The sequence below is a fragment of the Trypanosoma rangeli genome (genome assembly GCF_003719475.1).
Source record: "Trypanosoma rangeli strain AM80 chromosome Unknown Tra_15.4_contig_00084, whole genome shotgun sequence".
Lineage (NCBI taxonomy): Eukaryota > Euglenozoa > Kinetoplastea > Trypanosomatida > Trypanosomatidae > Trypanosoma > Trypanosoma rangeli.
The window spans coordinates 42840-58775 of NW_021705828.1; the positions used below are offsets into that span (position 1 = coordinate 42840).

General features: G+C 52.1%; 6 protein-coding genes across 6 annotated transcripts, besides 12 other annotated features; all 6 read right to left on the minus strand.

The window, feature by feature from the left end:
- The first annotated feature begins 6 nt into the window (after positions 1 to 6).
- Positions 7 to 41: a microsatellite.
- A 9-nt stretch (positions 42 to 50) lies between these two features.
- On the minus strand, positions 51 to 4580 carry TraAM80_03295 (putative DNA-directed RNA polymerase III largest subunit; the record flags this gene model as incomplete). The annotated part of the gene is made up of 1 exon (XM_029380271.1): positions 51 to 4580. The coding sequence occupies one exon, from the start codon at positions 4578 to 4580 to the stop codon at positions 51 to 53; it is 4530 nt and encodes a 1509-aa protein (XP_029239897.1).
- A 403-nt stretch (positions 4581 to 4983) lies between these two features.
- Positions 4984 to 5898, minus strand: TraAM80_03296 (uncharacterized protein; the record flags this gene model as incomplete). The annotated part of the gene is made up of 1 exon (XM_029380272.1): positions 4984 to 5898. The coding sequence occupies one exon, from the start codon at positions 5896 to 5898 to the stop codon at positions 4984 to 4986; it is 915 nt and encodes a 304-aa protein (XP_029239898.1).
- Positions 5899 to 6197: 299 nt separating this feature from the next.
- Positions 6198 to 6244: a sequence feature (A-rich).
- Positions 6245 to 6280: 36 nt separating this feature from the next.
- Positions 6281 to 6320: a microsatellite.
- A 135-nt stretch (positions 6321 to 6455) lies between these two features.
- Positions 6456 to 9050, minus strand: TraAM80_03297 (uncharacterized protein; the record flags this gene model as incomplete). Its single annotated transcript, XM_029380273.1, has 1 exon — positions 6456 to 9050. The coding sequence occupies one exon, from the start codon at positions 9048 to 9050 to the stop codon at positions 6456 to 6458; it is 2595 nt and encodes an 864-aa protein (XP_029239899.1).
- Positions 9051 to 9170: 120 nt separating this feature from the next.
- Positions 9171 to 9202: a microsatellite.
- Positions 9203 to 9284: 82 nt separating this feature from the next.
- Positions 9285 to 9309: a microsatellite.
- Positions 9310 to 9473: 164 nt separating this feature from the next.
- TraAM80_03298 (glycosyltransferase) lies at positions 9474 to 11924 on the minus strand (the record flags this gene model as incomplete). Its single annotated transcript, XM_029380274.1, has 1 exon — positions 9474 to 11924. The coding sequence occupies one exon, from the start codon at positions 11922 to 11924 to the stop codon at positions 9474 to 9476; it is 2451 nt and encodes an 816-aa protein (XP_029239900.1).
- A 151-nt stretch (positions 11925 to 12075) lies between these two features.
- Positions 12076 to 12107: a microsatellite.
- A 429-nt stretch (positions 12108 to 12536) lies between these two features.
- Positions 12537 to 12559: a microsatellite.
- Positions 12559 to 12578: a microsatellite.
- Positions 12579 to 13141: 563 nt separating this feature from the next.
- On the minus strand, positions 13142 to 13684 carry TraAM80_03299 (uncharacterized protein; the record flags this gene model as incomplete). The annotated part of the gene is made up of 1 exon (XM_029380275.1): positions 13142 to 13684. One exon carries the CDS (start codon positions 13682 to 13684, stop codon positions 13142 to 13144), a length of 543 nt encoding a protein of 180 aa, XP_029239901.1.
- Positions 13685 to 13924: 240 nt separating this feature from the next.
- Positions 13925 to 13953: a microsatellite.
- A 128-nt stretch (positions 13954 to 14081) lies between these two features.
- On the minus strand, positions 14082 to 15410 carry TraAM80_03300 (uncharacterized protein; the record flags this gene model as incomplete). The annotated part of the gene is made up of 1 exon (XM_029380276.1): positions 14082 to 15410. One exon carries the CDS (start codon positions 15408 to 15410, stop codon positions 14082 to 14084), a length of 1329 nt encoding a protein of 442 aa, XP_029239902.1.
- Positions 15411 to 15623: 213 nt separating this feature from the next.
- Positions 15624 to 15661: a sequence feature (A-rich).
- Positions 15662 to 15698: 37 nt separating this feature from the next.
- Positions 15699 to 15740: a sequence feature (A-rich).
- A 148-nt stretch (positions 15741 to 15888) lies between these two features.
- Positions 15889 to 15913: a microsatellite.
- Positions 15914 to 15936: the final 23 nt, after the last annotated feature.

Sequence of the window (15936 nt, forward strand, 5' to 3'; positions counted from 1 at the left end):
TCTCTCTATATATATATATATATATATATATATATATATATTCCTGTCGTTCAAGGTGATTCAACCTGGCGACGCACAAGTTGCACTGCCTGGGTGAAGTCCCGCAATAACTGCTGGTGCTCCGGCTGCCCAGTACGCAGCATCGGGTTTTCAAACCATCTCGCCACCACCGTCCCCTCCGACTGAGACGTCACATAACACAGACCGCTAAAATGCAGCAATCGACAGTTGCGATTCATTACAGTTACATCGGGAAAATATCGATATGTGTCGTTCGTTAGAAGACTAAGCAAACACCGGCGAAAACGTGGCTCTTCCTCCTCATTTCGGGCCCGCACTGTGTACCTGACCACGAAGAAACCACTCTTTGTAGTCGAACACGGGCAAGGGAGAGGCACCGCCCGCAGTCGGAAGCGCGCAGCACCCGCAACAATCGAACGGATCCAATCGGAAATTATCGGTGTAATGCAAACCAACCACGAAAACTGTAGTAAGCAGTGACACCTGGGGCTATACGTTGCCGGTATTCTCACCTCAGTGGAGAGCATGCGGTTCCGCGTGGGCGCCTCCAGGCAAAGAGTTAGCCCTGTCTTGTGGTCCAGCAAGCACTGCGGCTCAGGCGTCAGGGGATTATCGTGGTTGAGCATCATGATGCGAGTAGGCATGGGGTCTGGCCAGTCCAGCGTGTCTGGCACGTTGGTTGTCAGACCTGATCTATCCTCCTCCCCCCCTACAGTGCCCTTCATCGTGAAGTGCGCGCAAAAGCGGTGGTTGATAAATGCGGCAAACTCCGCGTAAGAAACAGGTGGGGCGTCAAACGCGTCTGGCAGCAAAGCAAGACATAGCTTACCCTCACGCAACGACCACTCCGGGTTACGCGGGAGGAACGCCTCCGAGCGACACCGGTCGCGGAGGTAGGAGTCAAGGCTCTCCCATCGGAAAGCAGCCTTCGCCCCAATATGTGTCTCCAGCTGCAACGTGCGCACACTGAAGCCAGGCCGCAGATAGTTCAAAAGGAGGTAGGAATAAGACACCATCTGAGTCACAGAGACATTACTGTACATGCCGCTATGTAGCATGCGAGTAACTGAAATGCTCTGCCCCGTCTCACATATCTTTAACTCGTGAACCTGATGACCAATTGACAAATCCAGCCGAGCATTTCGTGTGGGGTCTTCCCGAGGCCACCGTACCCCTGCCAAAGATGAGCCAACTACGACAATCTGGTATTGTTGGTGTAACCGTTGTAACACGTACTCCAGCAACTGCATACTCTCTCGAATAGAGACGGAGTATTGATGAGTGGGAACGCCAAAAAAGCAGTCACGCTGGTAGGGTGACATGGTTCCATAAATTGGAAGAATTTTGCAGTGGCACAGTGCCGTCCATGGAGATTGCTGCGCCGCAGTGGATGGCAACTCGGGGTGGGCAAACTGCCAACGCCGACGCAGCAACACATCGGTGGTAATGTTGTGCGAGGCAGCGGCCGCCGTCTCACCCTCCGTCGCTGAGCGGTAAGGACTTGTCGGCTTGATTGCAAACAAAACACTGTTGCGTATCTGCACGTGTGCAACGGTCATGGAAAACGGTGTGACGTCGTCGGCGGCCACAAACAACGCGGGGCGAAATGTGAAGATAACTTCCTCCGGTGTCAAAAACTTCACCTTGCAGCTATGCGACGCCAAGATCAGCGTGCGCTCGTCCGTCATAATGGCGGATAAGGTGCGGCAAAAAATATCTGCTGCTCGCAAATGTGAGACAAAGTGAGGCTGCTCCTCCTCTGCAAGGCAGTTACCCGCGCCTGAAAAGGCACCCATCAACACGGTCCACAGATCCATGTCTGTGAGAATTTTTGGCGACCAACGCACCTGAGGCGCGACAGATGTATCAATGCAAAGTCTGAGGAAGACGTATCCGCTCTGAAGATCGCTGTCCAGAATGTTCAGCCCGCAGGGGACTATGCCAGCCGCCTCCAGCCCCATCCTGCTCTGTCTTGTGCGCCCAACCCCCGTACTCTCCTGAGTATGGTTGATGATGACGTTGTACATGCATTCGCGACTTAATACCTGCTGGCGACTCACCGCGCAGCCGTGGTGACAGTACCAACTGGCAAAAAGAAACGGACGGCCGCCTTGCTTGAGCGTGGTGCACGTTTTGGCATCATCCTCCTGGCACAATTCATCAGTATTTCGACGTACACCAAACCTCTCGCCTCGCATTCTGTCTTCACGTTCTCCGCTCGTTTCAGCAACAGGCGCAAGCGGGTACGCTGTGGCGGGTACGTCATAAGAGTGGTCAAAACGTAATGAGTGGTTTTTTCCCCATTCACCCTCCAACGGAACTGAAACTGCAGGAGAAAACGTTGGGGTGAAGAACGCATCCAAGTCTGACGCCCGTGCAAAGGTGGAGGATACCTGTCCTATTTGTTGTGTTCCCATCACTGGCAATAAGACGTCCTCCAGCGGCGCCATCTGCAATCCCAGGCCTGGAACAAAGTGAGACGTCTTCCCCTGCACCGCACGGTGCCGCCGCATCCATTCATCCCTCGTCAAAAGTTCAAACGCCATGAGACCACACGACGTGGCGTCCGCAGCGGGGTGGTAAAAAAAGCAGCGCGCCCATTCAGGTCGCTCGTAGAAGCGTCGGCTACCCTCATCCACGCGCAGGTGGTACTGTGGACGGAGTGTTTTATCCTCCGAGAAGTATTCAAGCAGCGGGGTTGTGTGCAGCGGTGGGCGGCCCATACAAATAATGTTTACCTTCTCAATTCCAATGTTAAAGAGGCGCGTACAAGTTAATTGCAGTAAGTCATTGGTGACTTGATAGAGTCCTTTTCCAGCAGAAACCACACTGATAAGAATACCCGTGTTCGCAATCCACTGTCGCTGAATGCAGTCCTCAAGCACAAGATTTATGGTCGCAATCGTGCAGGTGTTTTTGGCGTGAACAAAGAGATGCTGCTCCGTCAGTGTGTCGGCGAGCTCCGCGAAAGCGACGCTGGAGGCGGCTTCACGAGGGACAGGCTTTGTGTCTTCCGCACTTGTCATTGCCGTTGCATCCGCTCGCTTTTTAAGGGCCTCTTTCACTTCATACAGCACGCGGCGCAGAAACACCTCACACTGTAGTTCCACCTCCTCCACAAGCGAGGTGGAGCGATAATCGTGCGTGATCGACATCGTGTGATAGACGTCAACGTGTCCCTTGATGGCGTATTGTGGATACAGCTGACCCACCATTAAGATCTGAATGAGGAGAGATGCCTTGTGCTTCTGCAACTGCTGTGTGAAGTACTCCCTAAGGAAGTTTTGCATGACCCAGGACAACGTGATACGGCCGTCAACCGTGGGATCCCACATCTCCTTGGAGATCTCTATAATGATGTAGTGCACAGCGGAAAGGGAACGAAAATTCACCAGCGTATCCCTCGTCACAACCCCGCTTTGCACACGACGATAGCGACGCTCCTTCTTTTCATCCTGTTGCGGCTGCGGCTGCGACTGCAGCTGCTGGGGAAGCGGAGCGTGAGAAGCACGCTGTGGCCCTGCCGCCTTCGCTGCCGTCCAGGCAGGGTCCACTGCCTTGTGCTCGCCACTGGCATCCAGTATCGCTATGTTGCTGTTGCTGTTCTTGACGTTATCGCCCTGCGGCGACGCCCTCACGACCGAGCCCTCAGCTGTAGCTGGCTGCAAAACGCAGAGCATCTCATTCACCCGTATTTTGAACCCGCACAGGGCCACCTCCTCCCCTTCGTAGAGAATGCGATCCCGCAGCGCCTCCGATATTAGAAACATGTCGGCACGTGACACGGACTGATTTTCAAAGGACAACTCCACATGTGATAAACCAAACCGATCTTGCACCTCCTCATATGTTGGTACCACCCGTGCCAGTGCCTTGCCCTTCGCAATGTCGTTGATAAACGGACTTTTGCTTGTCAACGACTGGTGAACGCTGATTGCGCCATTCGCGTGCATCGCATCCTTTTCACCAAAGCAGTACGCACGGCAGACCCAGCTATCATACATGGGAGAAGTGACGGCAGTAGACAAAGTGTTAAGGCGTGTTTTTGGCGATGATTGTTCTTGTCGCGGCTTCTGTTGCAGTCGCAATGCGTTCGAGTCCGACACGGCACCACTAGAAGCCGATACCGTACTTACCGTCTCCGTCAATTTCCTTCCGTCTGACTCAAGCGAGAAAGGCAGCCGGTACGTCGCCTCCATTGGGAGATGTGACATCGCTGTGGCTGCCGGCGAAACCGTGCTACTACCATCCTTGCCAGAATGGCGAGTCCAACTGCCGGCACCCCTACCCCTGCTATTTATGTTGTCTTCGCTACCACCAGCGGTACTGCTGACAACATGCGTGTCACCAGGGACGCAAATTTCAATAATAGCCTCTGTGAATCCCTCCCCCTCGCTAGGCATGGGACGGTTGTAGTTTTTTGGACAGTAGAGAAAAGGCGCCTTGGAAACACTGTCCGTGTGGACGCGGAATACCACAGTCACCGGAGTATCACTTTGCCCCGCGGCACTCTGTGCCGCCGGGTGGCGCGGCCTTCGTCGCAGCCCTACACTCTTCATGCAAGCAGCAGGCGGGCACCCCGTGCGGTTTTGTTTGTAAAAAAGCGGCACCGCTCGTTATCTCCCTCGTCCCAGCCACCGCTTACTCACGCTTTGATGTGACTACCCCTTCAGCGCAAGCAATGGCAATATAACAAAAGTCATGCAACAGACGGCAAACACACACAACAATTAACAAAGGCACAGAAACAAAGAGAAAGAAAAAGCTTAAAAGCGCAATAAAAAAAAACAATCCATCTAACCGGTACGCAGTAATTAACCGACCTCACGCAACCATGGAACGTTCAGTAAAGAAAAAAAAAAAAAACGAGTACGAAAGGGGGATGAGGGAAGAAGCTGCCGTGCGGGAGGGAGGAAGTCCCGTTCCCCGGAAAACCAATATTAACGGTCCGTCCCCTGGCCCTCATGAGCCCACATGGCAAACGCCAAGCGTATCACATAACAAACGATATGCCGCGCTCAAACTCTCTTGCTGTTTCTCCTCCAGTCGGAGACGCCAGCGCTGCGTCTCCTCCTGCCTGCGTTGCTCCTCCATCACCTCCTCGGCGTGTACGTCGTGCCGCTCACGCAGCTTCGTCTCCAACAGCTCCACGCGTCTCAGTAGCACCGTCTCCTGATCCCTCCGTTCACGAAGTTCCGCCCTCAGTTCCGAGACCTGTTGCCTCCAGCCGCCTATTTCGCGTATGGAACTCACCTGCAGCGCCGCAAGCCGCGTGTTAAAGTCGAATACCATCTCCGCCAGCGCATCTTCAACTGTCTTCAGACGTGCAAAAAGCCACGGAGGAGCTGCAGCGGCGGCCTCCGCAAAATCCCCGTTGAAGGACGATGCTGTCCATGCCAACAACTCGGGTGATCTTTGCTCCCGACCCGCCTGCGGCCCGCGCCAACACTCTATCCTCCCCGTATCGTCACACAACTCCAACTCCAACAGCGACAAAGACGATGACGACGATGACGATGACGACAAGGATGTCGAGGAGAAGTGAGGCCCCCGGCGAGTCGCCGCATACGGCGCGCATCGGATGAGGGAAGTGCCCCTACGCGCAGCCAGTCGTCGTCGCAGCAGCGCTCTTAGCTCGTTGAAGGTGACAGACTCTGCCGACGTAGGCCTCGCCTTTTCCCGCACTGAGGACTCCTCAGCAGTCAGCGGCGGCGACGCACTCGCAGCACACCCGGCGTGGCGTAACGACCTCCCGCATACGTAACAGTAACAAACCGTCCGGACCGCCGGACTCGGACAAACGGCACCACCACCACCTTCCAGGCGCACGGCTGCACGTGCGCCACACGCTTCGCACCGTATAGAGTTCTCCTTCATGCAGTCAGTGCCCTGCGCGCAAAGAGCAGGGTGGCGTCTCACAAAAATCAGGAGACAGACAGGAAAGAAAAAAAAAAACAGCAGAGCCGTAAAGGGAGAAAAAACAATGATATTGTCACACGCGAAATATCAGCTACATACACTCACGGCCGTGCGTACACACAGAAGCATAAACCAAGAAAAACACAAAAAGGCTGAGGCGTTGGATTGTACAAGAAGACGTCGTTGCAACACACTCACAACCATACAGTACAGGCAAAACTTTTTCTACCTAAAAAAAAAAAAACTCAATGGCTGCTAAAAAAAGTAACCAAACAAAAAATAAATAAAGAACAAAAGAAAAAAACGGCTCCAGTGCAGTGAGAAGAAAAACACTTTATTTTCCCTCTCCCCTCTTTACCTTTCTTTCTCTCTCTCTCTCTTGTGATGTCTTGCTACCAAGTATTGCATCGCTGCTCCATCTGGATGAGCGGCAAGGCTCATGAAGTGCAGGCGCATGTGCAGTATGAGCCAACAGGCATGTGCTTGCAAAATCCAAGTGAGTCAATTAAGGTCATTCACGCAGCCCCAGTTAGTGCTCCCTCCGTAAGCTCATCAAGGCGTCGTCGATACAAGTCAGCTACACCTTCCTGCATAGCGCGTGAAGTGGTTGCTACACACCCCACGGCATCACTGCCATCACCACTGGCGCTACTAACGTTTCCTGCATGGCGTTCGTGTGCTGCACCCGCAGTTTGTTGTTCTTCGCTCTTTATGTGTAGCAAAAGTTCCATGTTGGCAATAACCACCTCCAGCGTTTCCGCCTTCACCTCATCGCGGGTACGAACTTCAAATAGAAGATTATTGGCGCTTAGGCATGCCCCAAACCGTCGTCGCAGCATCCCCCACTCATGCTGCGTGATGGACATGGCCAGGTTCAGCACCGTCATCATAAAGAAGAGAATAAACATCATCGTCATGAAATTCGCAAGAACCGTCACAATGGGGTACACCGACTGCTCCGCGTCCTCAATGGTGGGAAGTATGGCGTCACCAAACATCACAAAGTAAAGCACCACGAGAGAGAACCCCATGTCAGATAATTTCCCATTCGAGTGAGGCCCAAAGACAATGCAAAAGAAAAGGGAAAACCCAACAAAGATGGGTGCCACACTCGCTGCAAAAAGGAGGAGCTTCGGAATCACGCGCCGCATCGCTTGCACCGCAAAGTACATATGCGGGAAGTACCGAATATACGACAGAAAACTCACGGAAAGAAGCAAACCCGTCAGGCCCAACACAATACTTTCAAGTGTGTTATGCCACTCTGAAGTTGCGCGACACCACAGTCGCGCTGACGATGTGATACAGTACGCCAGTGTAAAGAAATCGGCAGCAAGCGCAGTATAATGCCAAGATTCCCCTCTTGAGCTTTGCAGTTGTTCACGCCAGGCATCGTAGAAGTCAGTGTACACAGTCTCCGGCACCAAGGAGCCGGCCTTTGGGACGTATTTTACCTGCCTCAACTTCGCCTTTTGTGGCTGTGGGAACTGTGGTGAGGCATTCGGCGTCGTACGAGTCGCAGTGGCGTTGCACTCTGTCTGAGGTGATGCATCGGGGGCCGCCACATTCCCTCCGGCATGCGTGACAGCGTCCATACCTTTTTGGTGGCAAACGGAGTCCAAATCCTCGCCCTCCTGTGAGACATCCTGCGACACCGCAAGGCTTCGCCGGTGAAGTTTTATCCGCCGCAGTGCATGTAACCGTAAAATGATGTCAAATACAGCAAGGAACAGCAGCATGGCGGTGAAGAAAAATCGTGAATATAAGCCCGGATGAAAGCGTTTCGTGACAACGGACACCACAAACTCCACCTCCACCAGACCACCAGCATGAAAGGAGAAGATCTTTTCAATCGTCCAGTGATAGATAACGACTGCAAAGCCACTGACTGTCTCTTGAGGAGTTAATGAGGTACCTGTCAAATGCCGCATTGAGGCCTTTAGTCGAATTTGTCTGACGTTGTCCAACAATGGAAATATAAATCGTGCATTGCTGTCTCCCGTGCCATGAGTGGGCTTCTTTGCATTCGCGTCCAGTGCTCGACGGCAGGGGCTGTAGTACAGACCAGTGATATCATCATACCGAGGGGCACACATCGCCTGCACGTGGCCGTCCTTCTTCGTTCCAGCAGTATGAGGATCACCCTCACCAGGCGATTTTGTTGCAGAGGGGTTTACGCCTCTTCCCTCATATTCACTATATTTTTCTTGTTTCATGTCTCCCTCCGCATTCTCATCCTTGTCCGCGGAAAAGGGCCCCAATGGATTTTCTTCTGTCAGCTCAGCCGTAAAGTGTCGCAGTGTAGCGGGGCCTCCGTACTCCCGCTGCGAGTAAAGGTAAGCATCCACCTCCATTGACACTGGCACCACACAAGCAAGTCGCACCGCACCCGCTGCATCGTCGGGGCCAGACGCCGCTCCGTCCACCATGGCGTGAAGGCAGGCAGGAACTCCTGTCATCTCACTCCCTATCAACTGCCCCATATGCGCTGCCTTGCCCTCGGATTTTGTATAGTAGTAATAGTTCAACTCACTCACGGAGGCGTTTGAAAGGGCATAGTAGACCTTGACAAACCCCTCAATCTCGTTTAAAACGTCCTCGCGTTTCTGCAGATAAACCGTGGGACGAAATTTGACATTACCATTGTCCTTCCCAAGATAGTTCTCTCCTGCAAACGAGTGAAGCACGGCCTTGCGCTGCTCCTCATTGGCGATCGCCTCTGGCGTGTGGCACAGGACAGCAAGCAAAACAATAAATAGAAGCATGAGGCAGTTCACAACCAACTTGTGCGGGAAGTTGCCGTAGAGTATAAGCTTACGAATCGGATCTGTAACAAAATCCTCATTTACTAGCCGGCGGTGTTCCTCCCTGCACTGCCCCATCTGGGGACTGACTTGTGGCGACACTGGCGCAACGGGTGTCAACTTAAGCCCCCTGTCCATCCGTTGCCACTTCCCTCGCGGGGCATCGTGAGGTGTCTCGCTAAGAACCACATTCGTGGCGTTAAGATCAGCGTCTCCTCCCTCCCGCATCTCCCTCGCCACCTCTGCCGTTCCAATGATACGTTGTGCATACTCCTTATTTTGACCTCCTTCGCCCTGCATGATCATCCCGTATTATTTACCACAAGTGAGAAAACACAAAGAGTGGTTCACTCAGGCTTCTACTACACACACACAAAGAGGAAGAGAGAGAGATGAAACAGTTGGATGCTGGCACAGTGATAAGTCATATATATATATATATATATATATATATATATTTGTATGGATGTGACAATAAAAAGACGGAGCGGCACAAATGGCAGCAATAGCAAGAACATACCAAAGGTGTATATCTACAGATGTATGTGCGTGTGTGTGTGTGTGTATAACCAATTCCATGGATATGCAGGAAGGAAGGAAAGAAACGGAATTAACGTCGAAAAAAAAAAAAGGATTCTGGAGAGCATCCTGTCGCACAACGTCATCATCTCCATAGCACCGCATACATACATACACGCTTATGTGTGTCTGCGTGTGTATTTGTGCAAGTTAACCGAACAACCTCTGCACGGCATCCTCCTCGACCTTCAAGTGAGGGCCCAAGTTCGTAGCACGATAGCTTGCTTCAAGATCTTCCCTGGAAAAATAAAGATACTGCGATAGATTTAGCTGCTCCCGCATATCAAAAAAATAATCTGTCGCCTCACCAAGGTCAAGCAAAGGCATACTCGCCTCTGCCGCCCGCGCCATAACGGCTCTACGCAATGCCTCTGGCCTTCGCCGCCAGTACTCCGGCCAACTCTCCTCCCCGCCGCACCGTCCATGGCTTAGTCGCCATTTGTCATGAAAAAAACGTTGAGGGTAGCGACCATTTACAAACAATTCGCACAGCCAACTCATACCGTAGCGGCAAAGTGCCGTGTTGAAGCTTGTCGCAAGTTCCGGACGCAGATGCAGCAAACGACGGCATTGGTCCGCCGTAACAGAGTAATTCGGTGGCCTATGAGCTCGGCCGCGAAAGCGATGGCTTTCAGCAAGACTCTCATGTAAGTAAAATATGCGACGAAGCGAAATGTTATTCACGATATATGTCAGATTGGTAGACTCCAGGGAAACTGTAACGTATTGATGCCTCTCCTCAAACGAGGCAACGCCTGAGTGCACCGCATCCTGGCCAACGTTCAGAGAAGCCGCATGTTGATTAGACGGCGTTGAAGCAAAATTTACATTCCACAACGTGCCTCGGCCTCGAACGAATGCAATAGACCGCTGCATTGCAGATGCAAAACGTTCTAGATTTATACGAACATTGTAGTCAGGCATATAGTTGTGCAGCCCACGCAAAGGTTGCTGAATCGATGTCTCTGAAAGCGGAATCTCACTGTACCAGGTGAGGCGCACCCATGGGATAGCCGGGGGAAACCAGTCAATATTTCCACCCGTGTTGAATCGGGGATCCACACGGATAAGATCCGGAAGCGACCACCAGGTGTCCGGAGATGGCATGTTGTGCCGGTGCAGATGTGGCAAATGATACACCAGCGGAATCGCCACAAACACGGAACCGGGATTCATCAAAAAGAAGATTGTCGCCAAGGTGCCTTCGTTGCAAACAAAAATGTCCGTTGCCAACATCATCTCCACCTGCTCCTTCGCACTGTGGCTCACAATACTCTCCAGCAGAAACTCCACATTATTCATCGCCGATCCAAATTGCTTCCTCAAAAAAAGAATAAGTTCCTCATCATTTACAATACCGCGCTTGTCTCTTTTGTGGCAAATCGACACGCGCAGCGGACGTTGTGGGTCAGACAAGGCAGGGAAAGCCTTACTGCGGTGGGAAGGCTGCTGAGCCCCTGTATGGCGTATGATGTAGTGTCGAAAGGCGTACCACAGCGCTGGAGATCCACTGGCCGCATAGGCGGTTGTCACCCAACTCCAGCTCTTTGTCCCCGTACCTGCCAGCAGTCCTCGGTACAGGCCCGAGGGAAGTGCCAGGTCATATATTGCCGGTCGCCGAGACATGAACGCAAACGCCTTGTTTGAATTCGGGAGTTTATGCTGTGGAAAGTAACGAAACGACGCGGCGATTAGCTGCGCCTCTGGCAGAGCCTCAGAAAGAAACTTTACCTCAGCGGGAAATGTGTGAGCAAACACGCGCTGGAGTTCCATGGAACCCCAAAAAAAACCAAATAGGTCACATAGGAGCGTGTGAGCGAAGTTCCATGGCGCCACAGTTGGAACAAAGTATGCCACCAGCATATTATGAAAGGGCACAGCAACCTCGTCTTGTCGCTTCCGTCGTGCTTGCTTCACCTGCTCACAAGGATGTCTACCCAAAACAACCACTGGAGAATAGGTAAAGGCCCACTGAGACTTCTGTCGAAGCGCTTTCGCCTTTACACGTGGCAGCTCCAGAGGCCTCGAACTCAACGACACGGGTGGAAGCTTCAGCTTCCCCGCAGCTAGAAGACGACGGTGTGTAGATGTGTTTTGAAGATAAAATAAAAACTTATTTCGCTTATTGTCAAAATACACAAACGTGTACAGGCAGGTGCGATTGTAAATGGGATAAAAATAACTCTCAGCAGAGCCCAGAGTTATATCCGTATCCGTTGAGCTCTCATTGTCCGTAAAGTCCGGCAGGAACACACCATTTACCACGACATCCACGCGCTCTGTCTCCACGGCGCCGTCCACTGGTTCCCTTCGCCCACGCACGGAACCGCCCGGGTACGACGAAGACGCCGCAGTAGCCCTCTGTGGATCGTTAAATTTGTGTCCCACGCAGTAGAGGGAGGAGTAGGCATCGCGGTCCTCCACCGGCGGGGCAGCGTCCATGGAGGCATGGAGAAAAAAGGCGGCAGTCCTGCGATGCGCACCGACTGCCGAATCCTCCTCCAAGAGGGCGGGGGTGCCGAGATCAAAGGCCAGTAGCCAAAAGAATGAAACCGCCGCGACAAGCGTCACAGTCGCTCGCCACAAACATCTCGGCGACATCCGGCATCGGCACATTCATTCAAAACCCACCGAAGAAGTAGGAGAGTACGAAGGGCAAAATAATAGATAAATAAAGTGCGGACTCGCTTATACCCCTTTCCTTCCGTTGTCGTGTGGAGTTGTAGTTTATCCGCTGGCACATGGTGAAGTTCAAAGAGAAGAAAGCAAAGCAAAGCAAACAAAAAGAAAAAGGTTCACACAAAAAGAGAAAGATGCAGAAATGTCACACACCAATAAAAAGCAAAAGTAAAAAATGTGTGTGTGTGTCTGGGAGATGCGCCGCCCACACCGATGCTGAATACACTCGTGGCTCTTCTTCTTCTTCCTACTTCTGCGGAAATTTACGATCCCTTGAAGCGACTCTCAGTCATTCTTTCTCCCTCTCTGCGTGACCCCCCCCCTTTTTTTTTTTACTTTGCTAAAAAGGTAGCAATGGTGCAAACTACGCAGCATTGCATGCAGGCAGACATTGTCTGGTGCCTTGACATTTTTGCTTCATTATTTCAGCGTATGCTCCAGCATGATCCGGTCCCACCCGCCGGGGTGGTTGTAGGCGCCTGCATTCCCTCCATCCACAGCAGCATGAGGAAATGTCACGCACAAGCGCGTGGCGTTTGTGTGTGTGTGTGTGTGTGAGAGAGAGAGAGAGAGGAGTTTTGCATTTCCAAAGGAGAAAACAAAAGAAGGGCAAAAGTATGATTTTTAAAGAGGGTGAGTGAAGCCACCACACGCGCCTTTGTTTTCCTTTTCAACGTGCATGCTTATCGAGTTGGAATGGCACACACTTGCCACACTTCGTCGGTGTCTCCCTGTTCTGTTGCCCTTCCTCTTTACGCTTCGCCTCCTCGCGGCTACCACCCCTCACGGCCGCTAGAAACAAAAGACACAAAACTTCTCCGCAGTCCACAAGCCCCAAAGCACAAATCCTCAGCGTCAACGGAGACCCAACTCTTCCACGCAGTGTGAGGAACGTTTCCTCAACCCCGATGCTACCGCAATGCAAAGTATCGGAGTACGAAAGGTAGGAGCTGCAAAGATTGTGCCTGTGGACATCAAGCAGCCCCCCGTTGCACAGTTGTTTCTTCTCGGAAAATGAATACACGGAATCATGGTGAAAGGCTACAGTCACTGGGACTTCAAACTTCTGTCTTTCTTGGCGACAAACCCCCCACCCCCTTTAGTTTATTCCCACCAGTGCTGTGACTCCAATATTTGTCTTAATCACCATCGCCAAAGTCCCACATTCGGCCTCTCGCTGCTGCTGCTGCTCTAAAGCCTCCGCTAGCCGCCCTCGTCGGAGCCGCGGTCGCGTCACTCAAGACTGTGCTTAAGAGGGCGTCATCGAGCAGCTGTGCCTCCGAAAAAAACGTGTCAATGTAATTGTCGAGTGAGGTTTCATCACTCACGGAAACCGTTGCCTCCACACGCTTCTTCACTGAGGACATGGACTCCCCCGACGGCGCCACAGGCTCCTTGGCACCCGTCAAAGTTGGTTGCGGTGGGGCAGCACCCTTCACGACGGTCACCCCACAGTCCTTCTTGGGAGCGAGCCTGATGCGAGTGGCACTGCCGTGCAATAGCCACTTTTGCGTCAGTGCCGGCTTGTGTCTCTCCCAGCACGGTGGCACAACGCGCAGCAAGACGCCAAGACAAACAATTAGGAACACTGCACCCAGAAGCTCAGCTATGACAAATATGAGTGGGACCGGCACAAGACTACTCGCATCAATTGCTTGAAAGAAGGCCAACCCAAACTCCATCACTACGAACAGCACAAGGTCAACTCAAAAGAGCCAACGGTTTATTTCTCCCTAAAGAGATGAGAAGGCAAGAAGAAAAACAGATCTATAAACAGATGGGTATACACACACACACGCAGATATATATATATAACACTTGACCGCTGGCTATGCTTCACTACTGAAGCATCAGCTTCTTCCCGACGAAGCTTGTGAAGTTCTCCACAACTTTCGTCCTGCTTCTTTCCGCACGCGGCGCGTCACCACACACACGCACATACACACACACAAAAAAAAAAAAGCTATGAGAGAAAAGCCTTCCATTTCAAGGCTCTCAGAGCAAAACAAACAAAAAATGGAATCGTTTTTGAGTAAAACGCCACACATATCGTTGATCCTTCATGTTTGCAAGCCTCCTTCAGTTAAAAGTGACGCATTGAGCGTCGTCTGTGGGAGTTGGTCTCCCACTCAAGCGGGAGTTGCCTTCATAGAGGCGGCCCCTGATATGGCGGCCACGCAAACATAGCGTCCCAACGAGGAGCACAGTGGATCCAGCCATGAAAAGCACCCACCCCATTTCACGGTGAGTGCTCTCATAAACCGTAGAGCCGGGTGCGGGAATGGTTGGATATTGGCGGTGTGATGGCCTTGTCAATGCCTTATCCCGCTCAAATTCAGACTTTTCCCCATGCGTTCTGGGTGACACAGCAAACCAGTTTTCTACACCGTTGTTTCGGTCCGCAGCAGATATCCGCCGTGGCACAAGAACGTATCCTGACGAGCCGTGTTCCTTCACACATACGAAGACCCTTGGTTGTGGTTCCGTGTACGTGACAAAGGGAAAGGCGACCTGTCGCCATCCCGCTTGAACCTTGCCGGTGTCGTCAAGGATGTGTCGCTCGTTTTCACAGCCTTTTGCCGAGATGCTGAGGAATAAAAAGGAGGGCCACAGCGTGGCACTCAGCCACACAGTAAAGACGTGTCCAACGACAGGTCGACGGGGATCGTCGCAGCACTCCGTGCTTACATCATACATCAGAGGTGGCTGAAGGCGATAGAGAAAGCTTGCTTGAGGACTGTACTTGTTTGGGTTTACCGACGCATCCTGCGTCCGAGCTCTCACAATGTATGTACCAGGCTTACCAAGAAGAACACCTTTTCCGTTGTAGAGCTGCCACTCCCCGTCCGGTGGGACAGGCGGCAATGCACCAATCGCCCATGGGGTCGACAGCGACGGCAGGTAGGTTATAAGAAGCTGGATTTTCAGGTTTGGGAGGAGTGTCGTGTTCTCTGCATGCGACAGCGTCACCATTAAGGGACCCCGTTGAAGCTGTCCCACAGTAGGCGGCGTCACCACCGGAGGAATCAGTGCACTCGACGTCACATTGTACTCAGCAAGGGCCACCGGGCTCACCGCAATCCCCGTTCCGGATACCTTCCTTGTTGCGTACGCCACCCCCCTTACAACGTCGTGTCTCGGCCCGTTAATCACACGCTCCGAGTCGTTCACAAAGCGACGGCTGTGGCTCGTGGGAGTGGAGTTGTCTGATGTATAGTCCGTGTACGTGTCTGGCTGCCGGCGTGTGATCGGAGTGCCCACCTCGCCCTCGCAATTTTCGGACGAAGACGAAATCGCCAGCGCCAAGACCTCCGCCACCGCAGCTCGCGGTGCCACGCAGCCCCATAGAAACAGCAGCGGCAGCAACAGCCCTACAAGCGGCATGCGATTCGCCACCGTATGGGTCATCCTTTTTGTCTATCCCCGCACAGCTGTGCCCAGCCACATACGCCAATCTCGCCGTGCGTTACCGCCAAAAATCAACCAAACCGCAGCTACGAACCAAATCGACTCAAAATATGTGGGTGCCTGATAAAACTAAAACGCAGATGTAAACTCCGTCAAACGTCGCATTCCCCGGGACCTCCTGGCACCACCTCACGTTGAATGCGGCGAAAATGGAAAACAAAGTAAAAAAAAAAAAATAAATAAATAAAAAATACGCCAGTGTGGAGAAAACAACACACGTCCGCGTGGAACAATAACGCAAAAGCAAAAACAAAAAAGAAGAGGAAAAACTCTGTCGAACGCAACAGGACGCAGCGGCAGAATAAGCAGGGGATTCAAACAAAAAAAATTGGGGGGAGAGAAAGAAAGAAAGGTAAAGCGCATACATGAAAAAAGTAACAACAAAACACAAACGGGTATGGTAAATAGATAGATGGGGATATATATATATATATATATATATAAGTAGTAAGAGAGAGAGAGAAGA